This window comes from Pectinophora gossypiella, chromosome 9 (genome assembly GCF_024362695.1).
Source record: "Pectinophora gossypiella chromosome 9, ilPecGoss1.1, whole genome shotgun sequence".
NCBI lineage: Eukaryota > Metazoa > Arthropoda > Insecta > Lepidoptera > Gelechiidae > Pectinophora > Pectinophora gossypiella.
In genome coordinates, this window is record NC_065412.1 from 13,631,541 (window position 1) to 13,656,037 (window position 24,497).

General features: G+C 39.1%; 1 protein-coding gene across 1 annotated transcript in view; it reads right to left on the reverse strand.

Annotated features, from left to right (window-relative positions):
* LOC126369671 (protein amalgam-like) overlaps window positions 1-24,155 on the reverse strand; it is a 37,988-nt gene extending 13,833 nt beyond the window's left edge. Inside the window, exons 1-3 of the mRNA XM_050014230.1 lie at window positions 24,029-24,155; window positions 4,728-4,825; window positions 184-388 (exon numbers count right to left, since the gene is read on the reverse strand). Coding sequence (XP_049870187.1) covers window positions 184-388; window positions 4,728-4,825; window positions 24,029-24,125 — 400 coding nt within the window. The 5' untranslated portion in view covers window positions 24,126-24,155. The remainder of the gene's footprint in view (window positions 1-183; window positions 389-4,727; window positions 4,826-24,028) is intronic.
* Between the last annotated feature and the right edge of the window lie 342 nt (window positions 24,156-24,497).

The window sequence follows — 24,497 nt, forward strand, 5'->3', positions numbered from 1 at the left end:
CCAGTGAACCACATTTTTTGACTTATTGTAGATTTGCCGCAAATGGCATTAACTATTTGGCCGGACGGTAAACCACAGGACCACAATGACTTAAAGCAAAGGGTTTATAGCTGAGAAGAAGCGGCAAGACCGGTTTAACAGATGAGAAATCTACACTAAGAAGTACCAGAATTTTCTGCTGACCTACCACCTGCAGCAGATGCGTCTGGCTCATCATGGGCTCCGTGTTGACCTGGCACATGTAGCGGCCCCCGTCGGGGGGGCCCACGTCTCTGAGGACCAGGGTCCACGCGCCGTCCCCGTGGTTCACGGCTATCCGGTGGTTCTTCGTGATCACGTGGCCTGCTATTGTAAGGACGGTTTGAGTGTCCACGCGAAGCCACGCCACCTGTTGGAGAGAAAAAATATTATTACTTACACAATACCGAAAACCGATTTCGGTGGATAAGAAAATAACAGGTATAACTTAAAATAAAATTAGATGGTGTCTGCAGGAATTAGCACCATTTATTTATACCTCTATATCTGAGACACTGGGTAAGCGGAAAAAATCCCAGTTATCCAGGTTTCATAGTACTATAATGGATATACGTATGATTAAGCACGAGGTGTTAAGTTAAGCCTCGAGGCTTTAGAAACTTTCTTAATAAGCAAGAAATGAGCAGGTAATATCCGAGCCAATGTAGTATTGGCACGTGTTTCGAAGAACAAATGAGGCAAATCAATGAATGCTTTTTTTATATGTTTAACTGGAGCAGCGTGGTGGAGTATGCTCCGTACCCCCTCCTATTGATTGAGGGGTGGCCTGTGCCCAGCAGTGGGACGAATAGGCAATTATGTCGTATGCCGTTTTAAAAAAACTTTTAAGACAGATTAGCATACGACCTACAGCTATCTTTTAAACATTACTTGGAAGTTGGAAGAATTTCAGAGAAATATACCTATTTTCTTGTTTCATACTTTTTAAAGCGTGTTTTTTTTTCGTAAGTTGACGTAACAAACAAAATAAAAGAACACTGAAACTAACATAGCCCCATCCCTTTCAATACTTTTGTACTGAATTGAGAGCGAATAAAAAACATAAAACGCGTTGTCTTTCCGGGCATGTCGTAAAATCCGACAGAGGGATTGTGTCCTTTCCAACATGATGGACAACTGTTATGTGAAATAGACTGATCCCCTGTCACCCTAAAGTCCATCACATCCTAGGACTTCGTATCAAGAGTATCTGCAAGTTATATTTGATTACTTCCGGCTCGGCCCACCCCATTAGGGGATGCGGGCGTGAGTTGATGTATGGGTATGTATGTATGTCTAATTTACATGTAAATATTCTCAGTATAAACAGTATTAGGTGTCTAGACAATTCGTCTATGGTATTGGAATACGGTATTCATGTTTAACAATTTCATGTTATTTTTTGTCGTATCTTGAGAGGCGTAGCATAAAAGCTTTTAGTACTTGTTTGTTTGATATACAGAGTGTTAGTGACATCGTAACGAATACTGAGGGGTATGATTCAGACCATGATTCGCTCCGCGATAGTATGATGTGCAGCATCTTACGATAAGTAATGATGAAATTACAGCCTATCACATTAATTATAATTATATTGCCGGTAAAGTGTCTATGCAATTCGAGAAGCAGTAGAGATATCGTGGTACTCTGTTTGCAGGAGTAGTAGTAAAAGAGAGTGAGGTTGAACCGGCGACAAAGGTTCTCATACAAAATGCGAGTTGGGGCTTTTCCAACCCGAGGTTCGCACCCAACTGGGCACCCTCAGGCCTGTTGTCTTAAACGTTGTACCGGGTGAGAGCCTTCAGCGCTCCCCATTTGTCCGGCCATAAGTCACGTCAAAAAAAAAGCTTTTCCAACCTCTTTATATTATTCCGTGGAGGAGGTAATATCAGTAATTTTCTGGAAATGGTACGTTAGACCTTAGAACCATTACTATGACTGGGTGAATAAAGTTTACTATTTATTTATATTAGATGTCTTTTGTATTACCACGAGCGATGCAGGTGATTAAAGATTACTAAAAGTTTGTCTAATGCACCCTAGGTGAATTAGCTCAGGTGAATTAAGTTTACGAAGGGCACTATGCATGCCCTATCCCAAAAATTGTGGGATAGGGCATGAAGAAAACGAATTATTATTTATAACTTTGTTTATTTTAAAACGTTATAGACTTCTACATTTTCCTCTTTAAAAACAAACAGTCCGCCATTTCCCTGTCATTCCGCAATAGGCTAGTTTCCAACTAGTCAAATCAGTTACTTTTTACTAAACGTCAAAACACGAAATTACTATGGAATTTGTATGAAAAAGCACTCTGTGACGTCATAGAAAAACGTGACAAAATGTCGGACTTATTATTACGTTTTTCTTGATTAAAATTCATAAATAAGTTTAATAGAAAAAAGAAAATGTTTTTCGTTAGTTTTAGATGTGTCTTTATTTAGTAATCAGAATTTCATAATTTATCTTGAACCTAGTACACGACCCAATTCTCTCTTCTCTCTCGCTCACTCGTCGCCCTCTCTTTCACACACCTTTGCGTTACGTTTCATTCAGCCTACCATTCCTACACTCGGCCATCCTGCTCTCAGTCTGTCCTCAGACTGACACATTCTGATATTACATTTACTTAGTTAATAACAACTTTTATACATAAATATCTACTACTTGACAAACATCTTTGTTGTAAATAAAATAATAAAATCAATAACTTCTTTGAACAAACTTTAGAAATATTATCCGTTAAACTAAACATCACTACTTGCACTCAATAGGTATTTTTGAGTGTTCGTGTAGAAGTTCGTAATAAGATCAGCGTGGGCTTAATAAAAAAATAATATTTTATTCTTTAATCTTTTTAGGGTGCTACCAAAGTAGCAAAAATATAAACAGACTCTTCGTATAATTTCATAACGTCCTTGTCTCGGTCGAGCTGTGGTAGTGCAGTTGGCAGAACGCTTGACTCTCACTGGGAGGTCCCAGATTCGAATCCAACAAGGGCCTAAAACGATAAAGCTTGTGCTGGATTCTTTGAAGCATAGTGATTATTATGTGCTCAGCTGTGAAGGAAACCATCGTGAGGAAACCCACATTACCGTACCGCTTTTATGTGGAATGATCTTTAAATAGTTATATATTCGTATATTGGGTTAAGTAAATACGACAATTCCCTTTTCCCTTTTTCAGCAACCATACAGTTTCTGTGATCCCAGCGCCATACTGTGTGTTGTGTAACTTTCCACGTTACTTAGTTGAAAAGTTGAAAATTTTAATAAGCACACAGAAAGTAGCTTTTTGCTGTGTAACTTTTACTGTGTAACAATGAAAACCAATATATAAGGTTCATGCAGAGAAAAGTAATTATGAACATGGCAATGTTTTGCATGTGTTTGTCAAATAATTGTCTTTACTTAATAAATTAATGAAATTGTCTTCTCTGCAGTTTCGAATCCCAACACGGACCCAAACCAATTTATTTTCGATTAGTTATGAAATCATATAAACAAACAGGGTATCCGGGGGAGCCCCCAAACGTTGTGGGACGGGGAATTCATCATCATCAGCCGTATGACGCCCACTGCTGGGCATAGGCCTCCCCCAAAACATGTTGGGGGGGGGGGGGGTTTGGACCATAAGACCTTAATTTTTTTTCTTTTTGGATTGGAAGATTTTCAAGTTATATTAATTTTTCATGTTCGACTAAAAAAAACAACCCCCCACCATTCCTATCATTCCGCAATCCCAAAATCCTCTCTTCTCTCTAGCTTACTCATCGCTCTCTCTTTCACACACTTTAGCGTTCCATTTCAGTCAGCCTACCTTTCCTACGTGTATGTTTGTAACTTTGTGTTACGATACCTATACTGTAACGATTTTCTTCATAAGTTCAGTACCCGAACGCACCCTAAACACTTCATACTAAAAACCTCGTTTTACACAGACACTACACATTGACGTTATCGTACGCACGCATCCCTGTGTTGACGTCAGACGCCAATTTCTACTTGTCCGACAAAAAAATCTACTTGATATTAAGTCAGAATAACGAGCTGAATCATCCCCCTCAGTATTTGTTACGATGTCACTTACACCATGTTTAAAAATAATTGTTGCTTGATATTTAGATCCGGTTGATTGAGGAGAGACCTGTGCCCAGCAGTGGGACGTATACCTCATCATCATCACCAGCCCATTAACGTCCCCACTGCAGGGGCACGGGCCTTCCCTATGGATGGATAGGGAGATCGGACTTTAAACCACCACGCGGGCCCAGTGCGGACTGGTGGTTATTAACGACTGCTAATGCAACCGGGACCAACGGCTTAACGTGCCTTCCGAAGCACGGAGGAGCTCGAGATGAAACTTTTTTTTGTGGTCACCCATCCTATGACCGGCCTTTGCGAATGTTGCTTAACTTCAACAATCGCAGACCGAGCGCGTTTACCGCTGCGCCGCCGAGCTCCTCAACGTATACCTATAGGCAGTTTATGTTATGATATTTAGATCAGAATAACGATAAAAAAATAAAGATAAAAGATGCACATGTCTATTATCCATGAAATTAGAAAGTTAAACTTCTTTACAGGGCCATCTTTGTTTTTTTTTTTTTGTTAAACGTTGCCTGGAAAGTCCCACATTGGTTTCGTGGAGTTTCGATTGTAACGAATTTAGTGTGTTTGAAAAATTACCATCTAAATCTATCTGTCTACCTTATAAGTCTGTAAATTGTCGACTCTACATGTGATCGCCGCGTCTCTTCCCAAAGCCACCGTGACCTGTGACCCCGGACCCACGAATCTGGGCAAATCTGTAACAAAGAGTAGATATACTTAGTTACAATCAAATATTACATTTAAATTAAGTGCACACCACAACACTACATTGCGTTTATGCTCCACGCCCTTTCCTCAGCAGTCGGAAGTAAACAGGGTGTTAGTGACATCGTAACGAAACCTTTAATGGATGATTCAGGCCATGATACTGAGTTGATACCAAATGGAATTTTCCGTCGCAAAAGTATGGAATAGAAAATATTAATAATAATCACATAAATTTTCACGAATTTTCCGCCAGGAATCATGGTCTAAATCATCCCCCTCAATATTCGTTATGACCAACACCCTGTATTTAGGCTATTTATGTACGCGTGGTTGCTGCGATGTAGCGATGCCAAAATATCGATAGTTGACCTTCAAAGTCATCTATATTACATACATACATAAACTCACGCCCGTAATCCCTAATAGGGTGGGCAGAGCCACAAGTAATCAAAGACAACTTGCTGCCACTGTTGATACGATGTCGTAAGCTGGATATGATGAACCTTATGGTGATAAGGGATCAGCCTATCGCCCATAACATTAGTCCATCATGTACCCTCCCTCTGTCGGTTTTTACGACATGCCCGGGAAGACAAGCAGCTGAACGTTTTCTATGTTTTTATTTGCTCCCAGAACAGCATAGAAGCTAAATAGAATAGCAGCATAGAATTTCATTTATATTATCGATATAGCAAAAACTATCGGTATTACCCAAAGTTATGATTTTTTTCAACTACCGATATTCATATATTCATAATAGTTCATATTACATGTCATGTTTATAATCTAGGTTACATTCTACGAGTAGAATAGGCAACTCACAATAAAAATAATTAACATGAGTACATACGAGTACATAAACTCACGCCTATTTCCCACCGGGGTAGGCAAAGACTATGGAATTCTATTTGCTTCGATCCTGACATACTTTCCTTGCTTTCTCCAGATTCATTAATCATTTCAAACAGGCACGCCGGTTCAGAGTAGATCGTACTGAACCTTAAAAAATAATTCAATTATTACAATACAGTATAAAGCAGTCAGTCTTGATTATTAAAATAAATTCATGAGATGAATGAAATAAATTCGTTGTAACTAAAAACCGTATGCTCAAGAAACCAGCGTTTGAGTAGAGATTTAAAACAGAGCAATGACTGTGCGTTAGTGATATGTGTCGGCAGTTAGTATGTTTGTTGGTAGGTTTGTTGATTAGCAGTAGCTTATCAATAGTCAACACTACTGTGGTGCAGTCCATCTAATGGCAGCTTAAGTCTGTTGTTCTGTTGTTGTTGTGTCTATTGTTGTCTGTTGTGTTGTTTTGTTATATTGTGTTGTTTAGTTGTCTGTTATTAATACTGAAGACGAGAATACCAGATTTTAAAAAAATACAGGGTGTTAGTGACATCGTAACGAAAACTTTGAGGGGTGGTTCAGGCCATGATTCTGAGTTGATATCAAGTAGAAATTTCCATCGCAAAAGTATGACATACATACATACATACAAAAGTAAAAGCAAAAGTATGAATTGGAAAATATTTAAAAGGAAAAGAAAAATTTTCATGAATATTTTGACACGAAATTCCACTTGATATCAACTCAGAATCATGGTCTGAACCATCCCCCTCAGTATTCGTTAAGGTGTCACTAACACCCATACCTACTTATATGGCTACCGTATGTACTTGTACGGGGTGTAAGTGTCATCGTAACGAATACTGAGAGGGATGATTCATCTGATTATTCTGAGTTAATATCAAGTGGATTTTTCCATCGCAAAAGTATAGAATTGAAAATAATTTAAAAAAAAACTAAAAAAAAATCATGAATTTTGCGACGGAAAATTCCACTTGATTTATTTATTTATTTATTTATTTATTTATGTAATCGTTAACAATTTTGAATTTTTTTTTCAATTTTTTTCAGAATCATGGTCTGAATCAACCCCCTCAGTATTCGTTACGATGTCACTAACACCCAGTATATATAATCCGCACCGCGCAAACCAGCTCGATCTGCGATTGTTGAAGTTAAGCAACTTTCGCAAAGGCCGGTCTTAGGATGGGTGACCATAAAAAGAAAGATTTCATCTCGAGCTCCTCCGTGCTTCGGAAGGCACGTTAAGCCGTTGGTCCCGGTTGCATTAGCAGTCGTTATTAACCACCAATCCGCACTGGGCCCGCGTGGTGGTTTAAGGCCCGATCTCCCAATCCATCCATAGGGAAGGCCCGTGCCCCTGCAGTGGGGACGTTAATGGGCTGGTGATGAGTCCGCACCGGCCCGTCCCGCGGCCACAGATTCTGCTTAGAATTATTATGACTTGTCAATTAAGTAGTTTAATTAAAATCAGTGACAACTTTCGTTGCACGAACTATATTTTATACCTAGTATTATCTCTTCGATTTGTAAAAAGGCGGATCAAGTCGAAAATAAAAAAATAAAATTTAATATTGACGAATCAAAATTTCAATTTAAACGAAATTTCTCTACACGTGTCGAACTTGCGGCCGGGGTAGTCCGCAAATAAGGGTGAAAATCTCTTTTGTAAAGTTAAATTATACATCATTTTATATTAATTTATAACTTTTAAATATGAATTAAACAGCGTTATTGAGAGTGGGTAGGTTGACCCACGCTGACCCGAATCATGGAGTCGACAGTGACTCCCCGGACGGCGATTCCCGCTACGGCGAGTCTCTTTACGGCGAGTGGATTGACGTCGCGTGTCTCTATGGCGCGTTCGCCTTATTTTCCTTCCTTATTATTAAAGAGTTATAGCAGGAAAGGGCAGTTCTAAACCGGCGTGCGTGTATGAAACGATTGATTAATGTGGAGGAAGCAAGAGATCAGAATCGAAGCAAATGGAATCCCATAGTATCTGCTTTCTCCGGTGGGAAATAGGCGTCAATATGAAACAAACGGTCATTTATATGAAAGTATTTCATTATGGTAATTAGCTTAGACCTATAGTTTCCTTAACTAATTATAATTAAAAACAATGTGGTCTGTAACTTACATTGGTAGGTATGTTGTTCGGATACTACTTCCATTTTAATTTATACTAGTAGTAGTAGTTTACTTAAATAAAAAATAATAATAATAAACATACAATAACAAAAGATTAAAGAACAAACAATATGGATGATTCCAAGGTCAAAGATAAACATGTATATATGTATGAAAGGGAGTTAGTCGTGAATAAAAAAATGTAAAGTGCCTTTGTGGTCAAACGCCAGCCTATAAAATACACCGCACTGTACAAAGCCAAGTGCAGTTATCAGTTTCAATCCGAAAGCCCGTGACTTACGACCATTGGCATGTTTCCAGAAGCCAGGTTTGTTTTATGAATGTTTCAATACTTGTTACTTCTCATCACAGAGCTCTCAACGCTCCCTATTTGTCTATCAAATCTACGATAAGTAAAAAAACACACAGTTCACTAGTTTTTGCCGTGAAACTCCCAAAAGAAGCGCTCAAATCTGATAATCTTACATTGAAAATCAATTTACGATGACATTTTCAGCCAATTTTGCGGGGCGGTAAAGGGGAATTTCCAACACCTCACTCTGGGGTTAAGTATCAATTGTTGATAGAAGGATTTATCTATAAATTCGAAAAGACCAGCTGTTTGTGCGATAGTCAAAAGTCAGAGATAGGATCCAATATTTTTCTGACATGACTTATTGTAGATTTATTTGAGAGGGGTCTCACTCGGTACAAAATTTAAGACAACAGGCCTGAGGGAGCCCTGAGCGCGAACTTCGGCACAGGGCGTCGTCTAAGAGGATAATATTTGAAAGAATGAAGCTACCCTAGTGGGTCGATAGCGATAAGCGCTGAATGAGCGAGATAGGATCAAACATGTTATTACTATATATTTATAAATGTATATTATAGATGGTTTAATGTACGTATCCCGTACAGGTAGTTCATTTAATTATTTTAATGTTAGAATGCACAAACCTGTTACTACACACATACACACACACTACACACACTACACTTATACACACTATACACTTTTGTGTGTTTGTTATACACTTTTTTTGACATTGCGCACTTACTTTTATATACGCAAATGTCAAATTGCAACAATATTTTGAAAACCTCCAGCAGGCCTAACACGCTATAGGCGCGAGTAGAGCGAGAAAACGTTAAAGTGCGAGTTGGCAAATATGCCTCGTTCACGCATCGAATTAGGCTGATTTTCCACCAGAGCTGTGCAAGGTAGCTAAGCGGTGTGCGAGGAAAAAAACCACCAATAGAATCACTTCATTTTCCTAGCCTCGCTCAGCTCAGCTCTGATGGAAAAGGGTTTAGCGACGCGAGGTCATTCTAAATAAGTACAAAACAAGCGAGAAATGTGTGCGAAGGATGTGTTGCGTGCGACGGATGTGCTGCGAGGAATGTGAAAAAACTGAGAAGCGAGGCGGCAGGTATTCATATTAATCATAAGGCTGATATTCCACCTCACAACCCACACGATAAGAAGAAGAAGATTTGTAATGAAACTGGGTGTCTGTTTTTTTTCTTTTTCTTGGCTTTTCTATAAGCAATATACAATAATAAGATTTTTTTTTGGATTCCGACATCTATAAAATCCGAAATCACGGATGTCCAAGTAGTTACGTGTACCAAGGACCTTATTTTTTCTTGCGTCGCATAGCGTCGCGTGTGCGCGCGTCTCGTATACACAGCGTGCTAGTTCTGCAGTTGTAGCACCAATGCCAACTTCATTAGACCTTGTCTTTTGTCTCAATGTCTTCGAAATTCAAACTTCGTGGTCCCATCTTGACCCAGACCCGAGAGGTTCATCAAAATGTACGTATAATGTTTAAGTAAATAATAATTAACGAATACCCATTAGGTAAATTGGATGGCTTCAGGCAGCAAATAGCCATTTTCTAAGTTTACATTTGAAGCTCGCTAATTGATGAGATGACTTTCTCAGATTAAATTAACGGATATTACGCGATTCTAATTAATTAGAAATTATTTTAATAATTATAGAAAGCTCTTTCTGCTAATAAAGAGACACGTGTCTAATTTTTTTTTCTCTAGCCTGTCTCCTGCTGCCATAGAATAAGGACGATATAAATGGCAACTCTCCGCTCTCTTATCTCTTTCAGCGCTTAACACTGTTATAAGCACGGAATAGAAGAAAGAGAAGAAACCTCTTTCAAGGGATTCTATCAAGAATAAGTCGCACCCATCCGGGCACCCTCAAACCTGTTGTCTTAAATTTTGTGCCCTCAACACTCCTCATTTGTTCGGCCAAGAAGTTACTGCCATCTGAAGCAAACCTACAATAAGTCACAACAAAAATAATTGGTGAGTCAGTACAATACAAACATTCTAGTTTTACTTCTTTTATAAGTCGGGTTGTCATAAAATGCTCAGTAAAACTTGTGTTATCGACAATAAAAGTTTCGGGAACAATAGGAAGCTGATGGAATCAGCCTTTGCCAGTTGTTACAGTATAATCTTTATTGCCTCGGAATAAGTTTATTATTTAGGCGATAAAATTATGAATGTATGAACTATATTTACGAAGTATAGAACTACATGGTGTTAGTGACATCGTAACGAATACTGAAGGGGTGATTCAGATGGTTTTTTTTTTATTAAATATTTTCAATTCTATACTTTTGCGGTCATCATATTCAACAACATCAACTAGATATTAACACTGAATAATAGAGATTATAGTTTTCTCTGATTATGGTTAGGTATATTTTAGTATATATGGTTTATATTATGGTATTTATTAATATATGTACGTATAGTATAGAGTATTTATTATATTAACTTTAGTTTTACTTTTAGGTATTTATTTTTTATTGCACCATCCCGCATCCAAGTTGTTTGCAAATGTTTGTTTCCTTTTGGTGGTTGCCTGGAAGAAATTGCTCTAGAGCAATAAGGCCGCCAAAATTGTACTGTTTTCATGTGTTATGTCTGATTGTTGAAATTTTAGTTCTGTGCAATAAAGTATATTTGATTTGATTTGAATAATGGGCTAAATCACTTTAACTTTAACTTATGCTAGTAGGGTGTATACTAGTATGTATACAGGATGTATACTACTGACACCGCAACGCATACTGAGGGGATGATACAGACCATGACTCTGAGTTGATATCAAGTGGAATTCCCTGTCGGAAAATTCATGATTTTTTTGTGTTTTTTCCACTTGATATCAACTCAGAATCATGACCTGAATAATCCATCAATATTATCATTACGATGTCACTAACACCCTGTGTTTACGAACTATAGAACTATAAGCACACTATAACTATAAGCACACACCGTATACACCATACAGAAAAAAAGTGCGACCAAGATATTATTTATTTTTAATTAAGGAATTTCTTATTTTCAATAAGAAGTAAAATTCTCTGCCGTCTTCTGTATTTCCGAATGCATATAACCCGGGTGCTTTCAAGGCCAGAGTGAACAGGCACCTTCTGGGCGAGCTCGCTCCGTCTTAAACCTCGTCAAGGTCCGCTTACCTAACCTGAATATTTGACAGGTCCGATTTTTTACAGAAGGGACTGCCTGTCTCACCTTCCAAGCCGCGAAGGGAAAACCAGCCGAATACAGGTTGGGTCATATACACCTTTTTCGGGTATGTAGGTTCCTCACGATGTTTTTCTTCACCGCAGAGCACGTGAGAATCATTTATGATCCAAACATGAATTCGAAATCGATTTTGATTCGAACCTGCGACCTCACATTGAAAGTCAAGTGTTCTTCCAACTGGGCTACCACGGCTGGTTTAATACTTCAGCTACTTCTTTTCCCGGGCATGTCGTAAAAACCGACAGAGGGATTGTGTCCTCTAACATGATGGACTAATGTTATGGGCGATAGGCTGATCCCTTATCACCATAAGGTGTATCATATCCAGCTTACGACATCGTATCAACAGTGGCTGCAAGTTGTCTTTGATTACTTGTAGCTCTGCCCACCCCATTAGGGATTACGGGCGTAGTATGTATGTTCTTTAATAGTTCTTTTGCAAGAACAATAGGCACGACTTTGAAACACGACTAATCTCTATTGACCCAATAAAGACGTACAAACGTTTATTGAATAGATAACCAGGCCGTCGGTTTTACCGATATTAGTCAGTCACGTAGGTGAATCGATCCCAGGGTCCCCAATCCATCATCAAAGACAGGGGCAGCCTCAAAACGCTACTCAGACATAACCCTTCCATATTACATGTGGCCTAGATACTTCGGAGAACGTAAATTAAAATTGTATGGCATTGTATGTATTATTAATATTAGGATCATCATCACCAATTTAAGAGCCACGCTCTTGTCGGTGTAGCATTCTCCTTAAATCAAGACAAACATAAATACATAAACAGCATAATATATACACGTCCCACTGCTAGGCACAGGCCTCCCATAATTCTACCGGAGGGGGTATGGAGCATACTCTACATCGCTGCTCCACTGCGAGTTGGCGGAGGTGCTTTTACGGCGAATAGCCGGGACCCACGACTTAAACGTGAATCGTCTTACTTTTTCAGACAATCAGGTAATACAAGCCTTGATAGTCCTTACCAAACAAAGGACAGTCTCACTCTTTCTTTCACTCACAGAATCTTTTTAAAAGTTACCAAAATTAAAAAAACAAGGATAAAGTTTTACGGAAAAGGTTTTACTCGTCCATTAATTTTTTTTTACTTTTTTTTACGTGACTTATTGTAGATTTTCCGCAGATGGCATTAACTACTTGGCCGGACAAATGGGGAGCTCTGAAGGCTCTCACCCGGTACAATGTTTAAGACAACAGGCCCGAGAGCGCCAATTTGGGCGCGAACCTCGGCTTAGGGCGTCGTCTGAGAGGAAAAATATTTGAAAGAATAATCGACCCTAGTGGGTCGATAGCGATAAGCGCTGATTGAGGGAAATCGTCGAGCACGCCAGCGGGGTCGGTATCGGGGTTCTGAAGTGTTTCATGTCGCGAGCTGTTTGGCTGCCTCTACGGCTAGAGTAATCGGGTGTTTTTTTTTTTTTAACATAATAATATGTACCTACCGAATTTCTTATTTACTTAGTAGACTCCCAAACGTATTTTCCTTCAGGCTGTTGTAAAATTATCCCGGTATATTTCCAAAAAAGAATAAACTTACCAAGTAATAACAAGGATAGGCGCAAGTTTAATTTATATAAGAGAATAATTTTGAATCCCTAATAAAAATAAATAGAAATCCTTAATAGGATTTTGTTGAGAAAGGAATGATTTTTCCGGATTTGTGTGAAAAAGAGGGTAATCTAATTTCCCTCTTTCACTCAAGTAACAGGGATGAATATTTTAATTGAAGGGAAACAAAGGAGGTTCTACTTGTAGCGAAGCACGACCCAAGGACTAGGGGGTTAAAATGGCCACATCGAAGCAATTCATCTAAGAAAGCAATATTGCTATTTGACATTTGTTTGCATTGCGCACTTACTTTTATATGCGCAAATGTTGCTTTCTTAGATGAATTGCTTCGATGTGGCCATTTTAACCCCCCTAGACATTTCGATTTCGCCACCGTAAACTACTCGTATTCCATAAGTAATCAAGTGAACGGCCCCCGTGGTCTAATGGTTGAGCTTTGTACTCCGGAGGTCCCGGGTTCGAATCCCGGTGGAGAAAAATCACAAAAATCACCTTGTAATCCCTGGTTTGGTTAGGACATTGCAGGATCACCTGATTGTCCAGAAGAAAGATGATCCGTGCTTCGAAAGGTACGTTAAGCCGTTGGTCCCGGGTACTACTTACTGATGTAAGTACCAACGTAGTCGTTAAGTCACATCATGGGCCTTTGGCGGTTCAATAATAACCCTGACACCAGGGTTGATGAGGTTGGTCATTCACCTCACAACCCACACGCTAGAAGAAGAGGAGTAATCAAGTTACATACGTACATATCTAATATACGTACCTAAATACATCATCATCAATTTAATTTAGTGGTATAATAATCAGAAAAAAAGTAAAACCTCATAAATCAGTGTAGTAATTTATATGCGCACTTAATACTTAGTTAAAATTTACTATTCGACAAATCAAAGCACTCGATATAAAGTTCCGCAAGAACTCGCATTCTCAGCCTTATAAAGAACTCAAACTTTCAGAAAAGTTCTAAAATCTCTAAAGAGTGATTGCCTGCGATCAGAATATTACTCGTAAAATCGGTTTGATGAAGTCACTCAATATACAAGCAGTGTGGCAACTTTGTGAGATATATCAGAGACGCGTGACCAGTATCTTTCCGGTGTGAAACTTTTGTAAATATCACTCCACATTTGTCTAGCCCAGGAATACGTATATACCACCCGAGGTACATCTACAATATGTATGTTACATTGTAACGTTAATAAATAATATATAACACATAACATAAAAAGCCTATATACTGCCCACTGCTAAGCACAGAACTCCCCTCAATCAACTGGAGGGGGTATGGAGCATAATCCACCACGCTGCTCCAATGCGGGTTGGTGGAAGTGTTTTTACGGCTAATAGCCGGGACCAACGGCTTAACGTACCCTCCGAAGCACGGAATCATCTTATTTTTTCGGACAATTAGGTGATTCAAGCCTGAAAAGTACTTATCAAACAAAGGACAGTCTCACAAAGTTATTTCGACAATGTCCCCATCGGGAATCGAACCCGGACCTCCAGATCGTGAGCCTAACGTTCTAACCACTAGAACACGGAGGCTGTGCCACGCTTCGCCGAGTTTCATTTCTGAAATAGTTGCCGTTAGGTAGGAACAAGCTACGTTACCAAAAGCGTAATTGATACTTTTTTCATCAGGAAAACAGATTGGGTGACGCGCTGTCGATCTACTCAATACCCTTGCTCCAAATTATAACCTAACCTAACGAATTTAGGTTTACGGCTTTTTGAATAAAGAAGTTTGTTTTATGATGTCTACGAAATTACTTCCAATTTCCCTGCAACGTTCCAGAATTGACTTCTTTATCGGCTGTTTAATTTTTTTGATGTGACTATGAAATTGGGTAGTTTCCTAGGACAAAGATAAGATAATATAAAATTCTGATTAAGTATTAAGTACTAAATAACGACAAATCTAAAGGTGACGAAATCGTATTCTTTTTTTTTATTTATGTAACTTATTTATAAGAAAAATGTAAAAAAAGTGTGTGACATTTTGTCACGTTTTTCTATGATATCACAAGTTGCTTTTTTTGAACGGCCTCACGATCTGCCGATCAGCGTTGGGCTCACGATGACCTGGTTCATGCAGAATCCGGTGGGGAAATGTCACAATAATCACTTTGTGATCCCTAGTTCGGTTAGGACATTACAGGCTGATCACCTGATTGTCCCAAAGTAAGATCGTCCGTGCTGCGGAAGGCACGTTAAGCTGTTGGTCCCGGTTACTACTTACTGATGTAAGTTAGTAGTCGTTACATGAGCCATGTCAGGAGCCTTTGGCGGCTCAATAGTAACCCTGACACCAGGGTTCACCTCACAACCCACACGATAGAAGACAGGTCGCTTTTTCATACAAATTCCATAGTAATATCGTGTTTTGACGTTTAGTAAAAAAAAGCGGCCAAGTGCGAATCGGACTCGCTCATGAAGGGTTCCGTAACAACAAGTAAAATAATATAAAAGTTTTTTTTTAGTTCGTAGTAACTTTTGATGTTTTAACTATGAAAGTAAATTACGGTTTACGATTTATGATGTATTAAAAAAAAAACTACTTACTAGATCTGGTTCAAACCAATTTTCGTTGGTAGTTTGCATGCTAATCTACATCATATAATATTTTTTAGTTTTATCCTCCTCTTATTTTAGAAGTTACAGGGGGGGGGACACATTTTACCACTTTGGAAGTGTCTCTTGCGCAAACTATTCAGTTTAGAAAAACCTCAATACCATTTTGGAAGACCTATCCATAGATACCCCGCACGTATGGGTTTGATGAAAAAATTTTTTTGAGTTTCAGTTCTATGTATGGGCACCCCCAAAATTTATTGTTTTTTTCTATCATTGCGTAAAAATCTTAATGCGGTTCACAGAATACACATATTTATCAAGTTTCAACAGTGTAGCTATTATAGTTTCGGGGAAAAGTGGATATGTCATACGGACGGACGGACGGACGGACAGACATGACGAATCTATAAGGGTTCCGTTTTTTGCCATTAGGCTACGGAACCCTAAAAATAACTGATTTGACTAGTTGGAAACTACCCTATTCCATTTGCTTCGGTTCTGGCGTCCTCAACATTCATCAATTCTTTTTACTCGCGCGTAAACTAAGTCCGTTTATAATCTTTGGAATATACTTAATTAAGTATTTATTGTCAACTCTATTTTCTGAAACTATCCCACGAACTGGTTTCATTTCAGTAAAAAAGTCAGGCTTTATTCAGGACAAAGTTTATGTAAGCCTTGAGGGGTACCCTTTCTATGTTAGCAAAATTGTACTGAGAATTATAAAGTTGAATTTATTTATACAGTATGTTTACGTTGTTTTGTTCAGTGTGTTTTGATGAATGTGGAGGAAGCAAGATAAGTGTGTCAGGATCGAAGCAAATGGAATTCTATAGTCTCTGCTTACCCCGGTGGGAAATAGGCGTGAGTTTATTTATGTATGTGTAGTGTGTTTACGTACTGGTATTTTGATGATGTATTTTGACGATGCATTTCAAACATGTATTTTGACGATGTATTTTGTCTAGTGGTTAAAGCTGACCATCTAGACTAGAGGTCTAAATTCGATTCCTGATGAAGCCATTGCCGGAGTCACTTTGCGAAACTATTAATTTAGTTAGGATAATTCAGATTTCACTTGTCCGACAATAAAATGTTTTTCCATGTCCCCAGCTATCGCGTTAAATAGGATACGCAGTCACTACAATAACCCGGTTGGTAAGATCGGTCATCGACCTTACAAGTAGCCATATGAAAAAACTTTCGAACACTGGTACCGGACTTTCAGCAATGAGACATTATCTTAAGTGCAGTTTTTCACTATCACAGTTAGCTTGACCATTATAGACGGCGATACGGCTCACCACCTATCACCTTTATTTATTTATAAAGTACAAACACATCACATACATTATAACATTTTTACATTTAGAAGGGTACGGTATTGTGATTAGTATATATGACAATTACGGCGTACATAACTTATATGTACAATTAAGGGTAAGTAGTTTAAAAATAACTTAAAAATTTGAAATTATAAAAAAAATAAGTAGGTAATAGGTAGGATAAATTGGTCTAAAAAGCTCGATAAGGCGTGGGTACTTAGTTCATCTTATAATGGATGTGCCTGTGACTACCCCAAATGGAATATAGTCGAGGGCTAATGTTATGTGCAATCGACCGAACGCCGCCTTGACGGGGACCTGTGGACGGTGGTCGGGGGACCGCCCTCCACAACATAGGTCCCGTGCTGTAGGGCTCCCCAAGTGTTCCGGGCAGCCCTCGCCGGAGGGGGAGGCGCTTGACGCGCTCCATGGGCGCTGGGCCCCAAAGGGCATCCGGGACGCGGTTGTGTGCAATTGCGTTCCCGTATCCCCGCCACACGGCGACAAGGAGGAACAACCGTTGGGTTTTAGTGGGTATACCGGGTGGCGACACCCGGGGAGTCCCACATAACCACTTCCCCCCCCCCCCCCCGGGCGGCGTGGTAAGCGTAACGCATTCCCCAACGTTAAAAAAAAGGGTAATGTTATGTTGAAAAATCTTTGCAGAGGCGTTTCTGATTGGAAAATACATACTCTTTGCAAACAATCGTAGTCTTCGTCAATTTGCCTCACTTTGGATATTTTCTTAAGCCCTTGTACAATGAGGGCTTTTTGTGGCTATTGTTGGCTGAACTTATTATTGTTACAGTAGCTAGTAGGCAGCCTCTATAGGCCGAACAATAGCTCGATAGCCGCCAGTAATAGGGTTTCACGATCCCAAAGTAATGTTATTACGACCTGAAAACATTTTCCGAATAAGTAAGTAACAGCCTCCGTGGTCTAGTGGTTAGAGCGTTACGCTCACTGGGGTCCGGGTTTGATTATCTATGGGGAAGTTGTCGAAATCACTTTGTGGTAAGGACTTTTCCTTCCTGATTATCTGAAAAAGTAACATGATTCCGCGCTTCGTAGGGCACGTTAAGCCGTTGGTCCCGGATATTAGCCGTAAAAACACCACCACCAACCCGCAGTGGAGCAGCGTGGTGGAGTATGCTCCATACCCCCTCCGGTTGATCGAGAGGAGATCTGTGCCAAGCAGTGGGACGTATATAGCCTGCTTATGTTATAAATAAGTAAGTAAGTACCTCGAAAATTTGCTTCAACGTAAATGTGTTTTTGTACCCTAAATAAAGTACCTTCATTATCGAGTAGAGTGACTTATCTCTCGTCTCTTTGGTACTAAGTTGTATACTGTCAATACTATAAACACATACCATAATTTTATTATGATTAGTTGACATTCCTAATCTGCATACTTCTTTTTAAACCCTTTTGTTTTGACGTGACTTATTGTAGATTTGCCGCAGATGGCATTAACTACTTGGCCATAAAAATGGGGAGCGCTGAAGGCTCTCACCCGGTACAACGTTTAAGACAACAAGCCTGAGGGTATCCAGTTGGGCGCGAACCTCGGCTCAGGGCGTCGACTGAGAGGAAAAATATTTTAAAGAATTAATCGACCCTAGTGGGTCGATGCGATAAACCCATTTTAAACCCATGATCCGTTATACGTTATAGAAAAAAAAGGTGGGAAGGGCCAAGGAGGAATGTCACCTCCCCTCAATCAACCGGACGGGAATAGTCCACCACGCTGCTCCAGTGCTCAATTCAGTACTCAAAAAGCTAGTACCCCAACGGTATAACGTGCCTTCCTAAGCACGGAAACGGTACATCTTAATTTTTCGGACAACAAAGAACAGTCTCACAAAATGATTGCAGTATAGTCCCCACCGGGAATAGAACCCAGACCTCCAGATTGTGAGCGCAACGCTCTAACCACTGCTGCAGCTGTTAAATGTAAAAATACAAGTTGTTAAAAATAATTCTTGCAAGAAGGATAGAGCTCGTAAATCACGTAGCAAGAATCGGGGCGCATTCCCGGGCATATGACAAATGTCCCAAGCGAGATTTCAAACTTAAATCTCTTAAAATAGAGTTAATTCTTCAAGAGCTAAGCTTCTTTTGTCGTAGGTCAGCTGGAAGATGTCTCTTGTTACAGATAAACTTGATTTTCTTTATGCAATGGAGCCCGTAACTAGGGTTGGGCGAGTATGAATGATTCATTCGAATGGACAGTTATCCGAATTATTGGATAGCAGGAAAGCTATTCGAATGAAAAAATAGCATTATTCATTAACACTATTTTATAAATATAACAAATAATTAATTGCGTCGAAAATCTAAATAAAAAACTAAATGTAGGTACCTACCTGTATTGGTTAAATAAAACAAAAACAAAGTGATAATATCGGTAATATCCTGTTGCACAAAGGTAGGTAAAAATCATTGAAATTAATTATTTCGGTGAAAAATCTATCGAATATTAAAAGGTTAATTTTCATTCGAATGACGAATGATGTATCGAATACTATATACGAGGTCAATATATTTATTTACCTCTATATATCGAATAATTCGACTGTTAATTTTTGGAACAATGGCTCATCACTGCTTCACAACCGCGTGTGAGAATCACCAGGGTGTAAAACGGCCACATTGAAGCAATTCATCTCATAAAGCAGTTTAATATTGGCGCATATAAAATTAAGTGCGCAATGTCAACAAATATTAAAAACATTACTTTGTTGTTTGTGTTTCTTTTTAGGGGAATTGCTTCAATGTGGCCTTTTTAACCGGAACTGTCCCCTTTACCCGCATTTTTTTGTGAAATTTCTGATAATTATGTCCCTCAACTAATGTGTCCTTGATCAAAAGAGCCTTTGACTATCATACAATAAAGTTGTGATTGTGTAAACATCCAGTTGCCAAGCTTGGATAGTGTGTCTGTATGTTAATTGTGTTGTGATGGAAGATTGAAGCCTGAGTAAAGTGGTCGGGGATCAAAGACGTTGTCTCCTACCTTACAGCCTTTGTCATCAAATTCCAATCTAATAGTGTTGACTACAAAGTAAATTAGTTGACGCTATCACAATTCATACATACATCAATCGCTTCATACACGCACGTCGGTTCAGAGTAGATCGTATTAAACCTTTTCTAAGGACATCTCCAATTTGGTCAATGTAAGTCAATGACCCCTAATGAAGCGGGGGTCATTCGGACGATCAGTGATCAGTAAGGCTAGGCCATTACAGGTTGATGACCTGATTGTCCGAAAGTAAAATGATCCGTGCTTCAGAAGGCACGTTAAGTCGTTGGTTCCAGTTACTACTTACTGATGTAAGTTAGTAGTCGTTACATGAACCATGTCAGGGGTCTTTGGCGGTTCAATAGTAACCCTGACACGAGGGTTGATGGGGTTGGTAACCCACCTCACAACCCACACGATAGAAGAAGACCACGAGCTGATAACTAACTGATTGCCTATCGGCAAGTCACCCAGATAAGCTATCAGTCACTGCAGGCGGTTCCACTTGACATTAATTACTGGTTGTAAGTAATGACTTTTGTCTCGTCTCCTGCGTTTGTTATTAATGATTTCAGTAATAATGATAAATTATGCCTTATTGAACATCAAGTATAATACGTTTCAAATCTTTACCTATACCAAATAATTTATATGTCGTGGCTCTTAGAATTGATCATTTCATGATGTATTCGACCATGTAATCAAGTGGTCATATTTCATGAAATAGCCAACTTAAGTAGCAAATCGTTGAAACGTGAACGTTTAATGATATTTCAATCAACGTTTGGCCACTGCGTTTCCAGTGACGCGGAGCTGTGCGGAGATAAGCGGAGATATGCGGATTTGACCAATCACAGCGTTCCAGAGAGCGAAAAACAAAGACGCTCTGTCACTCTCTCCCTCACGGTGATTGGTCGATTCTTGCTCATCTCCGCTTATCTCCGCACAGCTCCGCGTCAATGGGAACGCAACCTAACACAGTACGGCGCACGGCGTTTGTGTCTGCCTATCAAAACAAATCAAATCAAAAAATATTTATTCGGACAACATAAGATCCATAGGGTTAGTAACAAATATTTACATACTAAGTTATTTTACAAAATAAGGTTTAGGATAGTCGGATTTAAATCCGCCCGCCATCCCAATCAGGTGGCATATTAAGGGCGAAACATTCAGGATTCTGTTGGATCTCCGCTCACTCGATCCAACAGTGAAGCAACTCGCTTACAACGCAAGATTGCATGGAAACCGTCCATTCGTGCCTCCGCGAACATTCCAGAGGTGCTACAGTATCGCGGCAAACCCATCAGAACCCGAAATGCGTTATTATATTGCTTCTTTAACACATCAAGTGACTTTTTGGTATGACTAACCCATAGACTGCTCGTGTAGAATGTTTGGCAGGACGATCTGAACAAAGTTATTTTAACTTCTGCACTACAGCGAGCGAATATTCGTCCAAATATCATTTGTCATAAACCGCACGAGGTAATAGGTTACATTAATATTATTTGTTAGGTTTCCTACAATGATTTGTTTGCCTATAATAATAACTCATTCACAACAGGATGATATGCAGGTAGGAATAATTGTAATTACCTATAGTCCGTAACCAAAACTAACTGTAACATTTAATTATTCTTTTTTTGACGTGATTTATTGTAGATTTGCCGCAGATGGCATTAACTACTTGGCCGGACAAATGGGGAGCGCTGAAGGCTCTCACCCGCTAACTGTAACAAAATACATTAATTCTTATAGTGACAAATTAAACTCAAATAAAATGAATCGGTACCAATTGATCCGGAAACACAATACGGGTAAGCCGGATCGGTGAAATGCTGATTAAGTATTAATTGTTACATTAAACGAGTGAAAACAAGAATTTAATTGACGCACACACACAGGGATAAGCCGTTGGTCCCGGTAGTGTAGTCGTTACATGAGCCATGTCAGGGGCTTTTCCCGGCTCAGTAATAACCCTTCTATCGTGTGGGTTGTGAAGTGAATTACCAACCTCATCAACCCTGGTGTCAGGGTTATTATTGAGCCGCCAAAGGCCCCTGACATGGCTCATGTAACAATTACTCACTTACATTAGTAAGTAGCCGGGACCACCGACTTAACGTGCCTTCCGAAGCACGGATCATATTACTTTCAAACAATCAGGTGATCAGCCTGTAATGTCCTAAGCAAAATGGGGATCACAAAGATGATTTTTGTGATATGTCCCCACCGGGATTTGAACCCGGGACCTCCGGATCGTGAGCTCAACGCTCTACCACTGGACCACAGAGGCCGTTTAGTCATAACTCTGACATCAGGGTTGTTGAGGTTGAAATCCCACCTCACAACCCACACGATAAGAAGAAGACAGGGATTATCCATTTTAACCGACTTCAAAAAAGGAGGAGGTTAGCAAATTTGACCCGCATGTGATAAATATTTTTGGAATTGTACAATATTCGTACTGTCATACATAAATTAACCACTCTGAAGCATTGGCAGGGTTTGCAGGTAACGAGGGTTGCAATCTTACAGAATCTAATCTAATCTTATTAATCTTTTCATTTATCAATAGATTGGTCGTTTTGAGGTTTTGTGTGGCTTTTTTCTGTCCCTATACACAAATAGATTAAAAAAAAAACTTCGTCTTCGTCTTCGTCTTCTTCTGTCGTGTGGGTTGTGACGTGAATTACTAACCCCATCAACCCTGGTGTCAGAGTTACTACTGTAACGACTACTAACTTACATCAGTAAGTAGTAACCGTGACCAACGGCTTAACGTGCCTTCCGAAGCACGGATCATCTTTCTTTCGGACAATCAGGTGGTGAGCCTGTAACGTCCTATAACCAAACTAAGGATCACAAAGTGATTTTCGTGATGTGTCTCCACCGGGATTTGAACCCGGAACATCCGGATCGTGAGCCCAACGCTCAAAGCACTGGACCACGGAGGCCGTTAAAAAAAAACTAAACAAAGATACAATACAATACAATACAAATACACTTTATTGCACCAAAATAAAAAGAAATAATTACAGAAAGACTTTTAACTAAATAAATGGCAAATGGCGGCCTTATCGCTTAAAGCGATTTCTTCCAGGCAACCATAAGGTGGGGGAAAATTAAAAAAAAAACAAAGATAAACAAAAATAACGGATTTTTAGGTGTGCTTTAGTACGTTAAAAACTCCACTTGATATCAACTCAGAATCATGGTCTGAATCATCCCCCTCAGTATTCGTTACGATGTCACTAACACCCTGTATATAGGTACCTACTTACGTAGGGCGCGATAAGAGAAGAGACAATAAATTAAGGACAACATGTCTGGGGTCGTCCAGGTGGGCCCTGTCCTCGGCTCAGGTTATCGGAGAGGATTGCATTGGATAAATGCGGCTCGAGGTGGACCGATAGCGATAGAAACGAACATAGGAACATAAATTCACGTACATAATCCGTATAGAATGGATAGAGCTACAAACAACCAGAAAACCTCTTACTAAATACAACAATAAAATTGTACAAAAATCCATTATAGCCCTGTTCGGTGACTTACGGGGTTTTACCATTTATTATTTAACGCAAAAGAATCCGTGATAATGTTCGTTCGTGACACCTTAGTGTCACGGGTTCAAATCCCGGCTCGGATTTGAATTTTAAACCACTAAATTCATGTTTGGTTGATTGATTGATTGAACACTGACTCCCACTTTACAGATTCACTCTATACGTAGTTTGGGAGTTCAGAGGTCTTTATCTTGTGTAAAATTGAAACAGCCATGCATTGTCTAATATATTTGAAATAAATATTTTTTATTATTATTACTTAAATATGACTACGTAACTGGCGAGGCTGCGTGTACGATACAGGCGTGATATTATGTTTTATAAGAGTAGTTGCGTAGTTACTCAAGAGTGTTAAATTGGAAAATAATATAATTAATGTAGACTCAATTCAGTTCTCTTTTGAACTACAAGTACGTAAGTAAGTATTAGATACAAGTATATTCTATATTATTATATGTTTACGTAATATACTTAAGTAATATAATGTAATGTAATAAAATATCTTACCAACGGAGTCTGTGCACCGAAACAACACTGAAAGTACAACCACTACTAACTTTAACTTCATCCACTTCGTCACAAAATCCTTCTTTTCACATCCCATATTAAAAAAAAACTATTTAGCACTGGTCAAATAAATAAATTACAAGTTTTAAAAGTAAACAATATTTTAAAATAGCAATATTAATAATTCAAAAGTTTGTTTTTGGAACTCGCGATCTCGCAACGTGATTGGCGAATGCGAGGTCCCGGCGAGACGTTCGGAAAGCTACTATCCCATCTCGGAGTAGAAGCTGACAAGTGACAGTACCAGTTCAATAGGGCGCATGCGCAAAATATATTTTTAGGGTTCCTTCTCGATTTAGTAAAAAGAGAAGATAGATTCACCTATTAAATCAGGAAACAAATGCTAAAAATGGGACTGTAAACTCTTACAATTTTAAAGTTGAGTTACAAAAAGCTAAGGTATCAACAA